Source organism: Argiope bruennichi, chromosome 3 (assembly GCF_947563725.1).
Source record: "Argiope bruennichi chromosome 3, qqArgBrue1.1, whole genome shotgun sequence".
Lineage (NCBI taxonomy): Eukaryota > Metazoa > Arthropoda > Arachnida > Araneae > Araneidae > Argiope > Argiope bruennichi.
The window spans coordinates 1,532,753-1,551,475 of NC_079153.1; the positions used below are offsets into that span (position 1 = coordinate 1,532,753).

The 18,723-nt window shown below is 26.1% G+C and overlaps 2 protein-coding genes across 2 annotated transcripts in view; one reads left to right on the forward strand and one right to left on the reverse strand.

Annotated features, from left to right (window-relative positions):
• Positions 1–18,723, forward strand: part of LOC129962700 (uncharacterized) — a 451,475-nt gene that overhangs the window by 416,566 nt on the left and 16,186 nt on the right. The window lies entirely within an intron of this gene.
• Positions 7,583–10,836, reverse strand: LOC129962702 (E3 SUMO-protein ligase PIAS2-like). Its single transcript, XM_056076635.1, has one exon. It carries the CDS (start codon positions 10,624–10,626, stop codon positions 8,740–8,742), a length of 1,887 nt encoding a protein of 628 aa, XP_055932610.1. The 5' UTR covers positions 10,627–10,836; the 3' UTR covers positions 7,583–8,739.

An 18,723-nucleotide genomic window follows, 5' to 3' on the forward strand; every position in this document is an offset into this window, starting at 1 on the left:
TTGAATTGATCAGATCTCAGTAATGCTTAGTTATCATGACTTCAAACAACCTGAAAAAAATTTGAGATAACTATTAGTTAATATATTATTCCATGTGCTAACTAATTTAGTTGAAACATAAAATAAGTAAAATAAATATGGTAAATAATTAGAAAACTATACAATATCAGAATTTAACACTAGTGCTTAATCATTTATTAAAAGTATCATTCATACAGTAAGTTGTAATCCATATCTTGACAAAGGCACATGTAGTCATCAAAGATATATTTACTACTGAGTTTCAGTTTTTATATCACTGGGCCACCACAAATAAATATCGGTAACCTATTCTCATTGTGTACACAAGTAGGACTAAGATAAGATAAGTATAGGCATTTCTTATAGCACAAGGCCAACTCTTTTTCAAATAATAGTATTTTAGTAATTCCTTGAAATCATATAGCCTTTTTTAAATTAATGAATGACTACTGTAAAATTTGGATATTATTATGCTAAAAAATAAAATTCAAATCTGAAAATAAACATACTTGTTTTATTAGATTACTATGTTTATTTTACACTAGATCTATATGTAAAATATAATCAGACATCAAGAAAAAGTTATTAGTTCCTCATGTTATTTCCCCCAAAAAAAGTCTTGCATTGAAATGATAAAATATTAGGTAAATGTGAATATTTTAATTTAAAAAAACTCTACTAAACTGATCAAATTAAAAGCTATGCTCTGGTCATAAAAATTATTATTAAAATCATACTAATGATTTAAATAAAAAAATTCAAAATATAACAAAGTCAATATTCTTAAAAGAAATTAGGCATGCAAGTATTCTTAATACAAATGCATTCTTGATCATTCTTCAAAGAAACAGCATTACTTGTATCAAAATTATTGTCTTTGCATATTAAATGATAATGAAGATGATTCTTAGTTTTAAACATACAAAGAAAATGAAGTTTAGGGTTCATATGTGCATCTAGTCCCTACTGTTTAGGCACTTTTACAAGCAATCATTAAATAACTCCTCAAACATAAATTTGCAAAAAATCTGAAATTGTTAATAAGTAGAAAGTAATGCCTGTTATCTTGATTTTATTTTATAATATACAAGGCAATGATGGTAAGAATTATGAGTATCTAAAAATTCATCCTTGAGATTTTGATAACTCTCTATGTTTTATATCTTTCTAAATCTGAAAAAAATTGTTGGTAACATGATAAAAATTCTGAGTACTAATTGGTTGAAGTTTAGTGAGCAATTGTCACATTAAGACTAGAATGCAATATTAACACTGTAGATTTCTGTCAAATTTTAGATCAGGAGGTAGTCTACCTATCAATCCAAGTGCATTTGAACATGATAGCTAAAAAAACACGAAAAGCTAAAAGGATTAAATTCATATACAGTTTAATCATCAGAATTGTACAATGTATCGATTTTGAACTGAATCTTTCAACAGGTTGACTGACTGTTAGTCTATTTATTTGTGTATATAAATGTGTTAATTCAAAAATGAAAATAATTAGATAAATGATATTTGAAATGTGGTTTTCTCACTAAAGATTTTGGACCTCATTGATCAAAAGACATATCTAAAATGCTTATTCTGCTTTCTTCACTAAATACAAAGACAGCATTATGTATTAGTATATAAGAGAGGCAAAGGGGCAATATTTCTGTGGTTTAATAACTCCCTGTTATTTAAAATGTCATCTTTACCATCAAAATATTTTTAAAAATTATAAAATGCAATATGCCATTTGTCTCACAAATAAATACTTTAATATAAAAATGGGATTTTCAGACATCTTTATTTTCTTTAGTAACTGTTTCAATCTATTAGTATTGTTTTTAACAGGAAATACAAATATTGTAGCAGCAGAATAATTTAACTGCTTACAAGTTGTTGTAACCGAAAAAAAGAAAAAGAAAAGATTTCATTCCCTTCCTCCAGTGGAACAAATCTGTCTCTTCTAAAATCCGAATTTAAAACTTCAATCTCCTATCCTAATCATTTCCTTTAGAAGTGATAACCAGACGAACTACTACTGAGGAAAAACTAAAATAGCAAGCATGTTTGTGATCAAGAGAAACCACAGATTATATCCTACAGCCTATAAAAAAAAAGAAGTTCCATTTAAAAGAGAGGCACCAAAAGCTCCATTTTAAAAGGAAGCTTAAAGTCTAATCCCCACAAATTTAAGAATTTATGCATAAAAAAACAGTTAAGTAGTTATGATTAGATAACAGCAAATAAACAGATTGATATAATTAATCTATATATTAAATCCTGTGCATATTTACATATATTTTTCGATAATGTTTCTTAATGATATATATTTTTGAACTGCAATCTTCCAATACCATTCCTTTGTAAGTTTTTCCTTTCCTTTGAAGATTGAAGTATGATGAAATTATTACAAATCAATAAATATTTTCATCAAATTAAAAAGGACTTACCAACCTTAATAACTAAAATCATACTGATGGGCAAAAAGATTTAACTAAATAATAATCAGCATATCCAAATTAATCACAAAATAATAATAAAAAGTAAATTAAAAACTTCACATAATACAATCCTAAAAGACATCTATATTATATCAATAAACTTCATCTTCTGACCTCTTCACCTAAGAACTAAAATAAATGGGAGGGGGAAGAAATTATTAGAGTATAAGTTTTGCACAACATAAAAATTTGATTTAATTACTGTTAACAAATTTCTATTTTAAATTATATTAAATAAAAAAATATATTTTTGCAAAATATTTGAACAGAAGAAATGGAAATTAATACAAAATAAGGAATAAAGTTAAACATTTGAACATGTAAGAGTTCAAAACACTTATGGAATTCCTCCATCTATAATTTTTTTTTTCTGAGCTTAGAGCTAAATTTATAGACATCTTACTTCCTTAATTTTTTACATTTGTTTATTTTTAAGATACAAAATTATTTATTTTCTGCACCTAAATAATAATAAACAAATATGCTAATAGCCTATTTAAATGTCTAAAATTTAATTTTTAGTATTATTGGCAGAGAAAGTTCATTGAAATCCAGTGTTTATATTTTTTTAGATTATATTGAAAGAATCAAAAGCAGAATTTTTTCAATAAGACAATCTTTAATCACTGATTAATAATTAATGTTTTAGAAAGAATAGGATTTTTTTTTTTTTTTTTTTTTTTTTTGATATTATAAGTGCACCATATGCGAGTCAGAAAAATATAACAATAATAATACACATTTGACCTTCCCTGCAACTAAAGACACATTGGTTACTCCTTTTTCTTTCTTTTCTAATCTCTTCAAAAAGCATAGAAATTACAACATATTTTTTTTAAAACAGCATGAAATATAAAAATGTTTTAAATAACTTATTTCATAAAAATCTCTCTTATAGTAACATTTAAAAAATATGAGTTATATGACTATCAATAATTTAAAAAAAATTATGAAAGAATTATAATTAGTTACTTTTTTAAAGAAAGTTACTCCCAGAGGTTTTAGAAAAAAATTGTAACTTTTTTTAAAAATTTATCTACATCTCTGATAGCTGTTTTATTCAATTGGATGTTACATTTTTAGCATGAGAATAGTTTCATGCCAAGAAGCAATTTTAAATCGATTTAATCATGCACTGTTGATGATGAGAAGGCGGAATGCTTCTGTTAATGCATTTGTGATTTGTTTCTCTCTGAAAATCCAGTTTGAAGGTTTCAGTTCAGCTGCAAGACGTAAACCTCTTTGAAGTATGCTTTATGGCTAAAAATGAAACACTCTTGTGGCCTATCTCAATTTATAATTTCTTGAGCTATGAATATTTTAAATTAATGTTATATTCATTTAAATTTAATTTCATGTATTACCCTTACCCATTATAGAAGAAATGCAAAAAAAAATAAAATAAATGTATATTTGAGTGACAGCAAAAGAGAGAGGGAGAATTCCTACTCAGCAGGAATGCATTATTGAGTCTAATTTGCTAATTTAACATTTTAAAGAAATATTTCAATAATTTGAAAAAACGACAAACATTATTTTATAGATAACTGAAACAACTAAAAAAAATCCAAAAAGGATGATTTTTAAGCTTTGAACATATCAGTAAAAAAAATTGTATTTATAATATCACATATAAGCATTTATAATATTTATATGTTATAAATTCCCAAACTTGCAATAAAAACATGCTTAAAAATTAGTTTGTGACTTTCATAGTTTCTCTGAATGCTGATTATAGTAAAAGTATTTTAAAAACTCCATCATATACAGTATTATCATACATTTAATCTATACATTTAAGAGCAGCATAATATTAAAATATAAACATAATTATAAATTTTAAAAATAATTTAGTTTGCATAATTTTATAAAAAAAAATAATATTTATTTAAGATTTACTAGTAAATTGATAAACTGACTGTCAGATAAAAGTAAAGAAACTAGTTTTTTGCATGTCTATCCTCTGACCCCCATCCCTCATCATTTCTCTCCTGTTGCCAGCCATTAACTTTCCATCTATGTCTTTTTTTACTTCAGTGTTATATATATGCAGATAATACTCAGTTTTTAATAAAAGTGTCTTTTAATCTTAGTGCATGCTATAATTAAAATAAATAGCTGTCAGTGGATAAGTCCATTCCTTTCTACTATATTTGTGTTGATTATAAAGCAAAAAAAAAAAAAAAAAAAAAATTCTAACAAAGAAGCAGTTCTGATTTTGTAGAAAAAGTGCAAGCTTATTTTTTCATAAAATAGGAAGATCTATATAAAATACATTCTTAGTACTTATATTCTTATAAAATACATACTTAGAAAGTGATTAATAATAAAAAAAAGAAAGAAGGGAGGAGGTTTTCTACAATTTCATATAAATTTAGGAGCAATTTATTAAAGCATTATCAAAAGAAGGAAATTTGTTTCAAACATCTTTGTGAGCATATCCCTGATTTATCCTAAGCAAAGTTGAAGGAAGGAGTATTCATTGGACACAACACCAGGAAAATAATGAAGAACAAAAATTTCATTCTCAAATTAGAAATAAAAGAGAGAAAAATCTAGAAATATTTCAATCTAGTAGTGGCTATCTTTTTTTGGAAGTCTGCAACAGAGAGAATGTAAACAAATTTCAAAATGTTTTATTCATTTGAAATTTCAACAAGGCAGTTTCCTATAGTTACTGGCTGTGGAGAGATTGCAAACCATGTCATCTTCTAAATTTCCAAAAATTACAAATTATATATATATATTAGAATTAAAATATGTGTTTTGCCATGAATTATTAAATAAAGTATAACTAATTAATAATAATTAATAGGAATATTAATAATTCATTTAATTAGTTGTGTTGTTAGTCCTTCTAGTTAAGTCCTGTGAAAGGTTTTCATATTGTATTTGTTTGAAGTTTATTATTTCCTTCTAATCTCTTACAATAATTATATTTTTGATCCCTAAATCATTATGTTACTGATTTATAACATGCTAACATATATAATAATTAATAATTTCTAAAATTAAACTAAAATAAATCATAATTATGTTGCTTCAGTTAAGAATGTGTTATCTCATAATGTGCAATGCTTAGAACTGCAAAATATTGAAATCTACCGATGATCATAAGTGGGGCTTTCTAAAATAAATTCTAAGTGGTGTGCATTGTTTTTTCATATCTAAGTAAAATGTCTTTCTTAAATATGAAATTTTCAAGGTAGTCTTATCTTCTTTATTTTCTATATATCTCTCAATTAACAAAATAATTATTTCTCAATCAAACTACTTTTATACATTCGAGAATTTTTTTTGCCTATTATTCTCAGAGAGATTATAACAAGTATTTGCATAAGGTATTGAGTAACTAAATATTTTCTATCCCCAGTTCATCTATCTAAAAAGTTCAAAGGTCAAATGCAAATTTGGAATCTACGTATAAAATCAAGTTAGAAAATTAATTTCATCATAGCTTTATTATGTATGTCAGTTTGGTGCACATTAAATTAGTTGTAAATCTGTCTCCTGCCAACATGATATAATAATTTATAGAAGAAATGATAGTTTACTGTACTTTAATGTTCTGACGGCCATCTCAAAAAATAAATTAAATTCCAACGATCCGTAGGAAAAAATATTAGATTATTTAATCTTTTCTTCCCAGATATTCAATCTTTTGAATGCATTTATTCTAGTGTTACTAATTGTTTAAACGAGTATAATATTTCTAACAGTGATTTTATAAATGTTAATAAAACTTATATAATTTAACCTATAATTAACAAAAATTAAAGTTTCTCTGGCCCAGTTTTTCTTAATTTCTCTTAAACCATTGAATTGCATTTGGTTTAATAGTTAGTGAAGAGCATTATCTATACTTCAATTTGCAAGTAGCTAAAAAAAAAAAAAAAAAAGTAATTTGATCTTGGAAAATCCTATTATATGAATAATATTATATTATTGTTAGCTTTTTGTTATAACATCTGGTAAATGATGTCACATACATTTTTAAATGGAATAGTTTATAAACAGAAATAGTTTCATAAAATTAGACATTTCTCTTATTTTAAATTACAAATTTATTACTTTGTTTTAAAAACAATTAATATTCCAACTTATTAAGTTTAAATATATGAATGCAATGATTACCTAAAGAATTTTTCCCAAAAATGTTTAATTTTCCCAGACAATAATGCTTAAAGTATATTATTTATTAAATTCAAGGAGCCATGAGTGATACATTTTGAGTCATACTTGCTAACATCTGTATTCTACCAATTTAACTGATCACTAAACACAAGAACTTTATTTGTAACATCTAATTTGAATCTTGTTTAGTGATTTTTTTATCCCATTCTGGAAAATTCTTCAATAAAAATATCTAAAAAAAATTTTTTTTTTCCATATTATATATATATATATTATATTATATGAATGCTTATATATATTACTAAGAAATTATTTAAATTGTTAAACATCTGTATAAAAGAGAATTATAAAATATAACATAAATATCTATATTCAAATTCTAATTTATTAAAAATTCCAAATGCTTTAAATTCAAAGAAAAAACATAGCATGTAACAAAATATCAGCATGTAGATGCCGCCAATATTGATACATCATGTATCTGCTTCTTAAGTCAGGAGATAACACAAAGCAAAAGCAGCATGCTTTGTAAATCAAACAATAAGTATCCCCTTGGCATATAAGGACATTCAAAAATACATAATAGAAAAAATAAGGATGTACATATGTATCCTTAATTCATATACCAGGAATAATATGAACATCATATATTAATAAAGGGAAACTAATTTAACAAATATCTGTTTTTAGCAGCACAAAATATGAATACATATCTATGCAGTCCAAACTATAAATATTAAAGCTGAAAACCATTTATATATTAGTAAAGAACTCTACAAGAATATAATAATCAACTACAGACATGTTATACAAAATGAATGCAATACATCTGATTTTCTACCTTGTAGGAAAATCAGTTAAAAAAAAATGACAAACCTTAACAAAATACACAATTTTTCACAATAATGTAATTAGTTAATCTTATACAATGTAAATATTGGATAAAGCACTCATTAATTATGCATATTTACAATACTAATGCCATACAGAAACATACAAATAATCTAAAAATAAATAAACAAAAAATAATACTTTTAAACACATGAACCTTACATATGAGTTAAATAAATATATTTTTCTCTAAATACACATGTTAAATTAGGAATGTTAATTTACTTATTTTGTATAGTACAGCTTTCACTATTTTTGACTTGGAATAAAGCTATATATTAAGTTAGTAAATTTGTCAAATATTTTTTGGTAGTTTTAAAGGAATAAACAAAATTAGTAAATTGCAATGTTTAATAACATTCCTTCAATACCAAAAAACACATTAAAAGAAGTAGTAAATAAATATATTTTGAATAAACAAATGAATTGGCTGTATTGGCTAAAAAAAATTTAAAAAAATAAAGATGAATTGCAAATTATATCCTAAGACACTTTTTACATCTTTTACAGATATATATTGTACCTCTCATAAGAAATTTATTCTTATGTATATAATATTACCTATGCTAACCCTCTAAATAATAGAATTTCTAGTTATAAATCTTACTGTTTTACAGAATTCTATGAAAGAATTAGATAATGAATTCCCAAGTTAAATAATATTTTGATACTGTTCCCATTAAAAATAATAGCAGTTGCACAAAATATAGCAAACCTTTGGTTGCTATACAAGTTTTGGAAGTGGAAATGAAATTTATGTAAATTTCTGTGATTTCAGAACTCATTTATGCTCCTCACAATTTCCATCATAGTTACTTTTCCCTTATATTTATGCTTTGTTGCAACTGTTGTCATGACAATCAGAAAATACCACATTTTTTTATTTAAATACAACCTATAAATAAAGATTTCTTTCAAGGAAAAATATAAAAAATTTAATTCATACCATGCTTGAAAAACTCATTAATGATTAAAATACTGTTTTTCTGTTACTTAGAGGGTCTAGAATTTCTGTGATGATAACATTTATACATTGTTTATTGAAAAGAGAGAAAAAAAAAATGATTTGCTTTTCTAATGTTTGGTCCAGAATATCTCCATAGATTTAAGAATAAGCTCCATAACTATTTTCTTTGGTAATTATTTTTTCATTTATAGTTAAATTTGTACATATGCAGGTGATTTTTCAAATATAGTGTTGTTAATCTAATGATATAACATCCGGTGAAGAACCACTTTCTTTGCTATCATACTCTTTGTTCTTTTGAGGTTCTACATCAGAGCCCTGAATTAATGATAAGAAGTCAAAAGAGGGAGGCACAGCACTCTGATTCCCATTAACAGATCCTAACTGATCAGAAAATCTGTTAGTTGCTGCTGAATAAAATGGACCATCATTAAGAAAAGGCATATTAGGGAAAGAAGTAGAGTTCAGACCAGGACTCGAAGAGGATGTAGATGGCATAGAAGTATCATTATGAGTCAATAAAAGATCAGGAAGAACACATACAGGTTCAGAAGTTTCATTCTGAACATCTGAAGGCATACTAAGTGATTCAGGAAAAGGATTGGAAGATTGAGTTAAAGAAACAGGATACGATTCTGAGTTTGCAAGTGAAGTAGGAAACAATAGAGAATTTGGTGATAATGGAAGAGGAGGCAAATCAGGAGAATTTCCAGTTTTAACAGCTTGAGGATCTATATCATAGGACCATACCTCTTCAGAGTCGCTGTCAGAAATATCAACAACTTCTACTGGTTTAGAATTCTTTTTTGGACGTTTTTCAATGGTCTTTTTAGCTTCTTTAGGTTCTTTTACAGGGATAATTGGCGTCCACGAACCGTCTTCATTGAACTGCACTTCCGTGCATTCAGAAGGAACTTTTGAAGCAATTTCAATAAAGAGTCCATCAATAGCCAATGTCCTAAAAAGAGCAGGCTTATCACAAACAGGACAGATCCATTTCGGCTTCTTTTCATTCATTTGAATGTATAATGATGCATCAAAGCACTGGAGATGAGTACAAGTTACAGCACGACATGGCAATTCCATCTTTACTTTACCCAAAGGGCAAATTAAAGATCCTCGTAAACTAGTTGTAGCTATTTCAGCATCTTGACCCTGTTGCAATTTTTCTTTTATCATAGCAGTTGTGTATTCAGGATTTCTAACTCCATTATCTTTTAATCTCTGCAAAAGTGTTTGAGATGATAACTGACGAACAATATATAAAGCAGCAACATAAGAACGGCCATATGTTGAGGCCCATGAAACAGTAACCACATTAGTTACAGTTGGTGAAAGTTTTGAAAATGAAGTTATATTTACTGGTCTACTGGGACGCTTTGGCTCAACACCGGGCCTATTAGTGGGTATGGGATTAGGCAATGTCACTATTTTAGAGTTTACTTTGACACAAATGCTGGGAGGAAAATTATCCTCCTGCTCAGAACTCACATCCAGCAAACAAAATCTGAGCAATATTTGGCATTCATAGTTCCCACTAGCATTTTTGGATATAGCTACATCCTGAGCTTGCTGCGGTGTTAGTGTAAAATAAAAAGAGGTTTCTTGATATCGCTCTGATGGATCAGCAACTAAACTAGTAGGTCTTACAAGTACATACATTATGTCATAGAATGGCAATTCTTTGAATTTAACGTCGGAATACGTACTATAATGCGGCTGAGTATTTGTGTTCGGATGCGAAGCTACATACGATTTTCCTGACGAAGAATAACTGGAACTGGGTCCTTGATGGACTGGAGTAGGCCTAACATTTGGATTGCATCGAGGAGCATAATTGTTGTTCATATGAAGGTCGTAAGGATTCATGGGAGCTTCACTTAATGGTCTTTCAGCCATTTCGTAGCTGTTTGGTCTCATTAACTGATGATGATATCGTCGATTATGTAGTTCTCGTACCTTCATATTCACAGCGGGTGAATTAAGTTTAAGTAAATCTAAAGCCCGAGCTTGTAATTCTTGTTTTTTACCCGTTTTATTTCGACCCGCGAAACCCAACAGTACTTGCAAATCACTAACTCTAAAGTTCATAATCATATTCCGTAATTCGGCATCTGCCATTTTTGATGTTATTTACAGCATAAAACTAGAGCAGCTCTTGAAGTAGAAAACTCATTTTCACACAGATATCCTTATTTTGAAATCTTAAATGAAATTCACTTGATTTCTGGATGTTTCTCAATCAACGTGAGAAGAAACTTGGAGGATAATATTGTTTTGAACATAGCGTAACCAAACCAAAACAGTAAACAATCCTCCGGATGTGAGTTGTTTGATGCTTATGAGAGACTTAATCTCATTGGCTTGTTTCAAATGATGCCAAATGACTTATATCAGAAATAATATTGAATACGAATAGTAAATTAATGAATTTTGTTCATTAAATTTGAAATAAATAATTTATTTACAAATACGTAAGATTTTTTCTGAAAATTTAATCTACTTTTAAATATATTCTCAGATTTTTTTCATAAAATGAATTTTTTTTTTGTTGACATGAGAATTATTTTTTACATCACCAGAAATTCTCATGGTACAAGATAGTCTGTATTTTCAAATTAAAATTTTTGGATTAATTTTCACTTGCTTAAATTTGATTGAAAAAATATAGTTAAATAATCATTATATTTCTCTTTAGCCGTAACTGTAAAAGTAACTGTAAATAAACAAGCCATAGTTTCGCTTTGTTTTTTGTGTGTGAAAGTCGGAGAACTGCCATTCTTTTGTATAGGTGTTGATGCCATCCAATTCAATTGAATAATGTATACGCAATGTTTCAGTATTCAGCAAAAAAGGCTTTTATGAATTTCCTCTAAAGCACCAATCTATTTTAAACTATCTAGTGGTTCAAAGAATCACAAGCAAAGCCTGTTTTATCTTATAGCAGAAACCACTGCAAGCACAATTCAACAGCCTTTGCATCCCACATTATTTATATTAAAGGTTTTAGCGAGATCTCTAGTATCTGAGAAAGTTTAAACCATATATCATTTTATGTGCTCAAAATAATTTTATGCATATTTTATTATATTATGCCATATTGTTTTCGCAGAGTCAACTTTGTTACTGTCGTGTACTATCCGCAGGAATTATTAAAAATTTATTTCAAAATTTCCTCCAAAAGGCTCTTTTTTAATTGAAATTTATCAATATATAGACGAAACTTGAATTTCATGCTTTGAATGATTCCTTTAATCCAATTTTATGTAGTGCTATTTTTGTTGTTCATCGGAAAAACTTTGTACAATTCCAGAAAAAACGGTGGGGAGGGCTGTCATAAGTATAGTTTCTTTCCATTATAAGCTCAGTAGGACTTTGTCAAGATGAATAGAATCAAGAGTTTTTCTGCCGTACAACATTTTTTATTATGGTATGAAGTTCTTTAATATATAATTAGATTGATTATTAGTGAAAGAAATTAGATAAAATTGGACTTTTAATGAAAATGATTATAAGCAAGCATTATCAAAATATGTTATTATTTTTCATTAATACTGATTAATTTCTTTAAGATTTATATGTGCTAATGAAGATCTATATAAGTAATATTGTTGTTATATATTTCAAAAATATACTTTGTCTTTTTAAATTCATTCTCATTCTAACATTTGCTTATTATTATTTTGCTATTATTATTTTACTTGTTATTAATCTTCTAAAAACTGTTTGTTCTCAAAAAAGAAGTGATTATTGTTAATCATCTGCTAGCAGTTGTTTTAGTTATCAAATAGTTTCAAAGTAACTTAGATATATTTTGGAAATGAATTTTATAATAATGTAGTGGCAATTTTTATTTAAGTTATTTGAAATGCTTTTATTATGTAGTACTTTTCATTATTATTCATTAATTTGAAACAAATACTTATAAATTAATTGTGAAGAATATATTTATATTATATATTATTTATATTATTTTATTTTCTGCAAAATGCATCCATTGTTCATGAATAATATATATATATATATATATATATATAAATACTATAACTTTTTTCTTCTTTTTCTTTTCTTATGATTCAGGGTTTGAAATTGAAAATTAAATTTATTTATATATAAATTTCTTAAATTAAATACATAATTGTAGGTTACAGTTGCAGAATCTTATATTTGAATTCTTTCTCATCATTTATTTGCAAAAAAGTTAAGAAAGTTACTATAGTTCTGAAAATTCTGCTAAATCATTAAGAGATCTGTTTTGAATTAACATTAATGCCTCCTAAAATTTTACATTATTAGCATTTTCTAGCAAACATATCTTCCTAATGGAAAAATATATAAAAAAGCTCCCTGAAATTTTTTTTTACATATTTTTTGATAGTGGTGTTATGCTAGAGAATGTGTTACATAGCATACAGTAGTTATGAGATATTAATCTGTGGCATGAATTTAGCATTTTTGCTCAATCTATTGTGTAATTCTTTGCAAGTTTTCTTTTTTTTTTTTTTTTTCCTGGAATTAATCTCTGACATGCAATTAAACATATCTGAAAACCAAATTTGGGTTTTAGATGTGCTCTTCCCAATAGACCAAACAAAAATTTGACACAAAACTACAATTGTAGTTACAAAATTCAATACCAAATTTTATTTATTTAAATCATTGCATTTTAGAGTTATCGCATTTATATGTTTCTAAAAATTTGGGCAGTTTACCCCTTGTTGGATTTGGCTCATGATTTGGTCCATTTCTATATTATAAATGTTAATTTTGTATACTGAATTTTATCCATCTAGTTGTCTTTGTTTTCTAGTTATCATGTTAACTTATATTGAAACAGTCAGACAGACAGAGTTCCTCTTAACAGATTTTGCTCAAAATTTGATAGAAATCTACAAATTTGATGTAAAGACCACATACAAAATTTTATCTGTCTAGCTAGAATTATTTTTGAGTTATCTTTGTCACAGATAGACATTTTCTAAAAATGCGTTTTTCAAACTGAACGGTTTAAAACAGAGATTTATCATAATCTCCAATCTCTTATCGAATTTTTTGACAATTACTGTACTTTTTCTTTACTTTGAATACAAGAAAGTAAAAATTTTTAACTAATTACTTGTTTAATTGTTGTGCAGTTTTTTTTAAAATTTATTTTTATAAATATATTTAAGCTTATTTTACAACAATGTATTTTAACTCTTGTAATGAAACTCATATTATTTTCATTGTTACTATAAATATTTCTTCCATCATTGATGATGAAGATAATAATGTAAATTTATTTTATCATTATGAGTACTTTTTGTATAATAATAATAATTTGTATAATTTTCTTGAAATTTTCCCAATATTACAATTAAAATTTTTAATTTCAACAATGAAAAATTTTTTAAGTACTCCCAATTTTAAATAATTTTAATTGGAATGTCTTTATATTATTTGAAACTTATATTAGTTGAAAGAATTGTGTGATCAAAGTTGATCACACAATTTTCAAAACAACATCAATCAGGAAGGGGGGGGGGGTATCCATAATCAGTAATACATATTATTTTATTTTATATTTGAGGACAGCTGTGCATTTAATAGCTGATTAAATTATAATAAATAATTATTTGCAGTAATTAAAAATTTTATAGTTTCTGGCAGTTAAAATGCTTTGAATGATAAACAATAATGAAAATGTACAATTAAGAATATAAAGTGTACCATACTGGAATAAGTGTTACATTATTGGAAGAAAATTTTCACATTATTGTTTTGATCTTGCCAGAAAATAAAACAATAACTGAGAGAAGTGAAAGTATTCATTATAAAACTTGATAAATGAATGATATTTTACTCTAATTGAACGAAATATATGCACAAAAATGGAAGTTGTATGAAATGAGATTGAACAAATCTAATTTTAAAGAATTTTCACGATTAAATTTGAATTGTTCTTAATGATCAAAATTCATTATAGCTATTAATATTACTTTTATTGAAGTAAAAAAAATATTTATTTAAAAAATACTTCTTAATAAAAATTGCATTCTTGATTTTAGTTTTTTTTAACTAAAAAGTAGTTTTTAAAAAATATTTTGATGAATTTCTACATAAAAATATTTATTTTGAATTATTAGTTATTACTTATCAATTTTTTAAAGAAAAGGACTATAAATTCTTTAAAAAATAGGAATTTTAGTAAATAACTTAGAATTAAATTTGTAAGTTTTATAAGATTCTAAGAACAGATCTCTTTGATAATCTGATTGTTTAAAAATGTTTTTCTTAAGTTTGACACACCATATAAAAGAATAGAGAGCAAGAGTTGCCATCTGTTGTTTTTTTTTAACTTTTAATTTGGAATGTATTTTAGTATTACTTTGAATCTAAAAGAACTTTTTATCTGAAAAGTAAACCTCTGTATATTATCATGTTACTTGTAATGTTTTATACAGTTCAATATTACAATACAATTTTATTATTTAAAATCTGAGGAAAAAGTATAACAAACAAAAATTAAGACTTGATTTATATAAGATAGATTTTTGTTGAACAAGCCAGTAGTGATTTAGCTACCCATTGGCATGAAATACATTGATAGCAGTTAATTAAAGCACTTGTCCATGATGGGTCCTATTTCCTAGAGCTTCCATTAGAGGCATTGTAACAATTAAGTGAAAATGTCTACCAAATGAGGATAATAGCCCCTTGTTTTTAATGAAAAAAATCTATACCCGTTTCCCCATCATTTCCTGAAAACATTTATATTCTACTTATAGAAGCATTGAACTGTCAGTTTGCAAGGGAAATTTCTTTTTTCTTCATTCTCCATTTACAATACCTTTACTGATAAAATAAAAATAATAAAAGGCAGGTCTTTTTAAAAATTCTGTATGCATGATGTAACTAGAACTATTTAAGCAATTGATTATACAAGTTCTTTATCTCGAAGATAATATCTCAGAAAATTATTGAATTTATTTTCAAATAATCAATGCTCAGTTTTTTTCCTCTTACATTGAAATGACAAGTTATGCCTGGAATATTCAAATCTACTTTAAATTTTGCTCACTGCTATCATTTTTTGCCATTTGTTATATCCAAGAATTAGAACACTTGGAATTGCAACAATAATTGTTGACTTAATTATTGCTGCAATAATTACTGACTAATTAACAACAATAATTATTAACATCCAGTAGACACAATTATTTTTTAAATAAATTTTTGATGAAATATGAATTTTACTCAAAAGTAAATACATTTTATTTAAGAAATAATTAAAAATACAAACATTATGAATTTTTAAATAAATTTTATTTCTGAAACAAACTAATGAAACTAAAAAATTATTTCTGAATCAAATAAAAAAAGATACGATTGTATTTAGAGAGCACTAATGCTGCTACTACTAAAACACAGATGAACTTAACCAAATTAGTAAAAATGCCAAATTGAATACAAGCAAAAAGAATAAAAATAGAATCAAAAAAGAAATTAAGAATCTGGCCTGAAGATTTTCTCAAGGGTCACCCTCAGACAGGGATTCAAACAAGAGATTTTTTCTGTGAGATGTCTGACTTTTGTCCAACAATATTGACCCCTTATGATCCCAAAATCCCCTTTTGCTTAAATTAGAAGTTCTTTTATAGTTTATATTGTGTTATTATAATTTTCACTTAAATTGGAAGTTATATTTTATTGTTTTATTTCTGTGAAAACCGATCTATCTCGGGAGCCTCTATTTCTGAGGATTTTCAGGTCACGAATGATCAATATTGTTGGACGAAAGACCCCTCACAGAAAAAATCCCTTGTTTGAATCCCTGCCCGAGGGTGACCCTTGAGAAAGTCATCAGGCTAGATTCTGAATTTCTTTTTTTATTCTAGTTGTATTCCTTTTGCTTGGTATTTTTGCTGATTTCGTTTTATTCAAGAATGTATTTATTCTTATTGTATCAGTTCTAGAATTTAAACTAATCTATTTCATTTTTTTAATAAATGAATTTACATTCAAGAACTGTTTTTTCTGAAGCTATTAAAAGCTTGAATGTTTTCAAAAGTAAATACATTGTACTTTTTGGTTTTCTTTCTAATTTGATAAATATGAATATTCTATCAACTATTTTTTTATTAATCACTTTTTTACTGGGATATGATTATCCATAAACCTTGAAAAAAGTCTTTGAAACTATATAGTTTTTGTCACGAAATATTTGATATAAGAAACAGAAATTTCACATGCTGAAATTATCCTTATAATATTAAGTATGGAATCTGAAAATCTAGATATGAATCGTATCATATATATTTACTTTTTGTCATCAATTTGCAATCAGTGATATTTTGTTAGTTAAATAATAGTAGCTTAATGAAGGAAAATTCATAAAATTTCCATTTAGAAATTAATTTTTGTCATTAATTATTGTGAATGCACATCGTTTGAACATGACAAAACAATTGCCTGTATCAAACCTAAATTGCTACAATTGTCTACATTTTTACTAAATTTGCTTTAACCATTAAGTAGACAAGAAAATATCAATGAAATGAAATATAAAAAATAAGAAAATTTTGAAATTTTACTGCTGCAAAACGAGACAACTGGATAAACAAAATGTTTTTTTAATTTTCCTTAAAATGTTCTTTAAATTTTGATTCATGGAAAAAAATAAAATGCTTTCTGCTTTATGGTAGCATCCCAGTTTTAGATAATATATATAAACTAAAATATTATATATAGCTTAGTTAAAGTATAATAAATTAAAAGATTTAACTAATTTATTGCATCAGAATATTATTGAGTAAATAAAATCTTGCTTTTTTTCTTAAATTTAAAGTTAAATTTGAATCCAGTAAAATAAGTCTAATGCTGCTTTTGCATTTGATGTTTTATCATAGCTTACATTCTGGTATAATATTAATGCTCAAATGTTTCCTTTTAATTCCACTGACAGGGGATCAAAACAGTTGCTGAATGTAATAATCCATATAAATTTTCTTTTTTTATGTTGGTTTCTAATGCAGCAAGTAAAATGCAACATCTGATTCACTTGTCATTTTATCAGTTATTCTACCAAATTTAAGCAAGCTACAGACTAAATGAATAATAACTTAATCCGATGTCTGACATTTTACCATCTTAACTAAATCGGTGAATTTAAACAATTTTTTTTTATTTCATACTAATTATAGAATACTTGAAAATAGTATTTAAATAATATGATTCTTTAATATCTGGGTATCTACTCTAACTTTAAAAAATGTTGAAAACTTGAAATTCTGAATTTCTCATCGATGGTGGTGGTGGGGCAGCACTCACCAATGGGAAAACAGTTGCATATCGGCACTTTATTATTACCTTCCACTTCAAATTTTAGATGAGATTATTGAAGTTTGGAAAAATGCAGAGCATTGCGGTATAGAATAATATAAGGTTTCTAAAATGTATGTATTATATTGTCTATAAATATTTGAAATTTAAAAATACTTTGTAAGCTAGTAAGAGCCACTGTATTAAATGTTTTATTGAAAATTTTAGCTACCATTAGTATTAATAAACCTGCTGGTTGGCAAAGCTGATTAGTTTGTAAATATATTTGTAATATATCTTATATCATGTAATTGCCAATTTTGAAAAGTAGAAACATTTAAATCATATCCTTAGTTTATTAAACTGTTAGTATTAAAATTACTTTTCTCAAAGGCATTAATTTAACATTGGGCTTTTGGAAAGGATTTCAATTTTAATAGTTCTTGTTTATATAGATGAAGCATATCTTTATCAGCAATCTAAGTAAGCAGAATCAACTTATTCATATTTATGTTTGATCTTGGTCTCCCCATGATTATCCAACCTGCTTATCTGAAAAGGTGTAAGACCTTGAAGGTCCACGGAAAGGTCATATTTATGTTTAATATTTTTATTTTATTTCGCTTCTTTTATTACTTTTTTCTATGTTAAGCTTTGTAAATATATTTTATATTAGGGGTAGTGCAAGATACCACTCTTAATCAAATAACACTAGATCACTTATATTATTTGATCTTCATATTATTGTTGGTTGTTATACTTCTTTTTCAAATATCTTTTACATGACACTGAATGATTATCTGGAACTACATAATGTTTGAGTTCAAAATAATATAAGGAAGACTTTTTGTAATATGTTGCACAAGCTGTGAAATTATTTTGATTTCATTATTATGACCTTTACAAATAATTAAATGC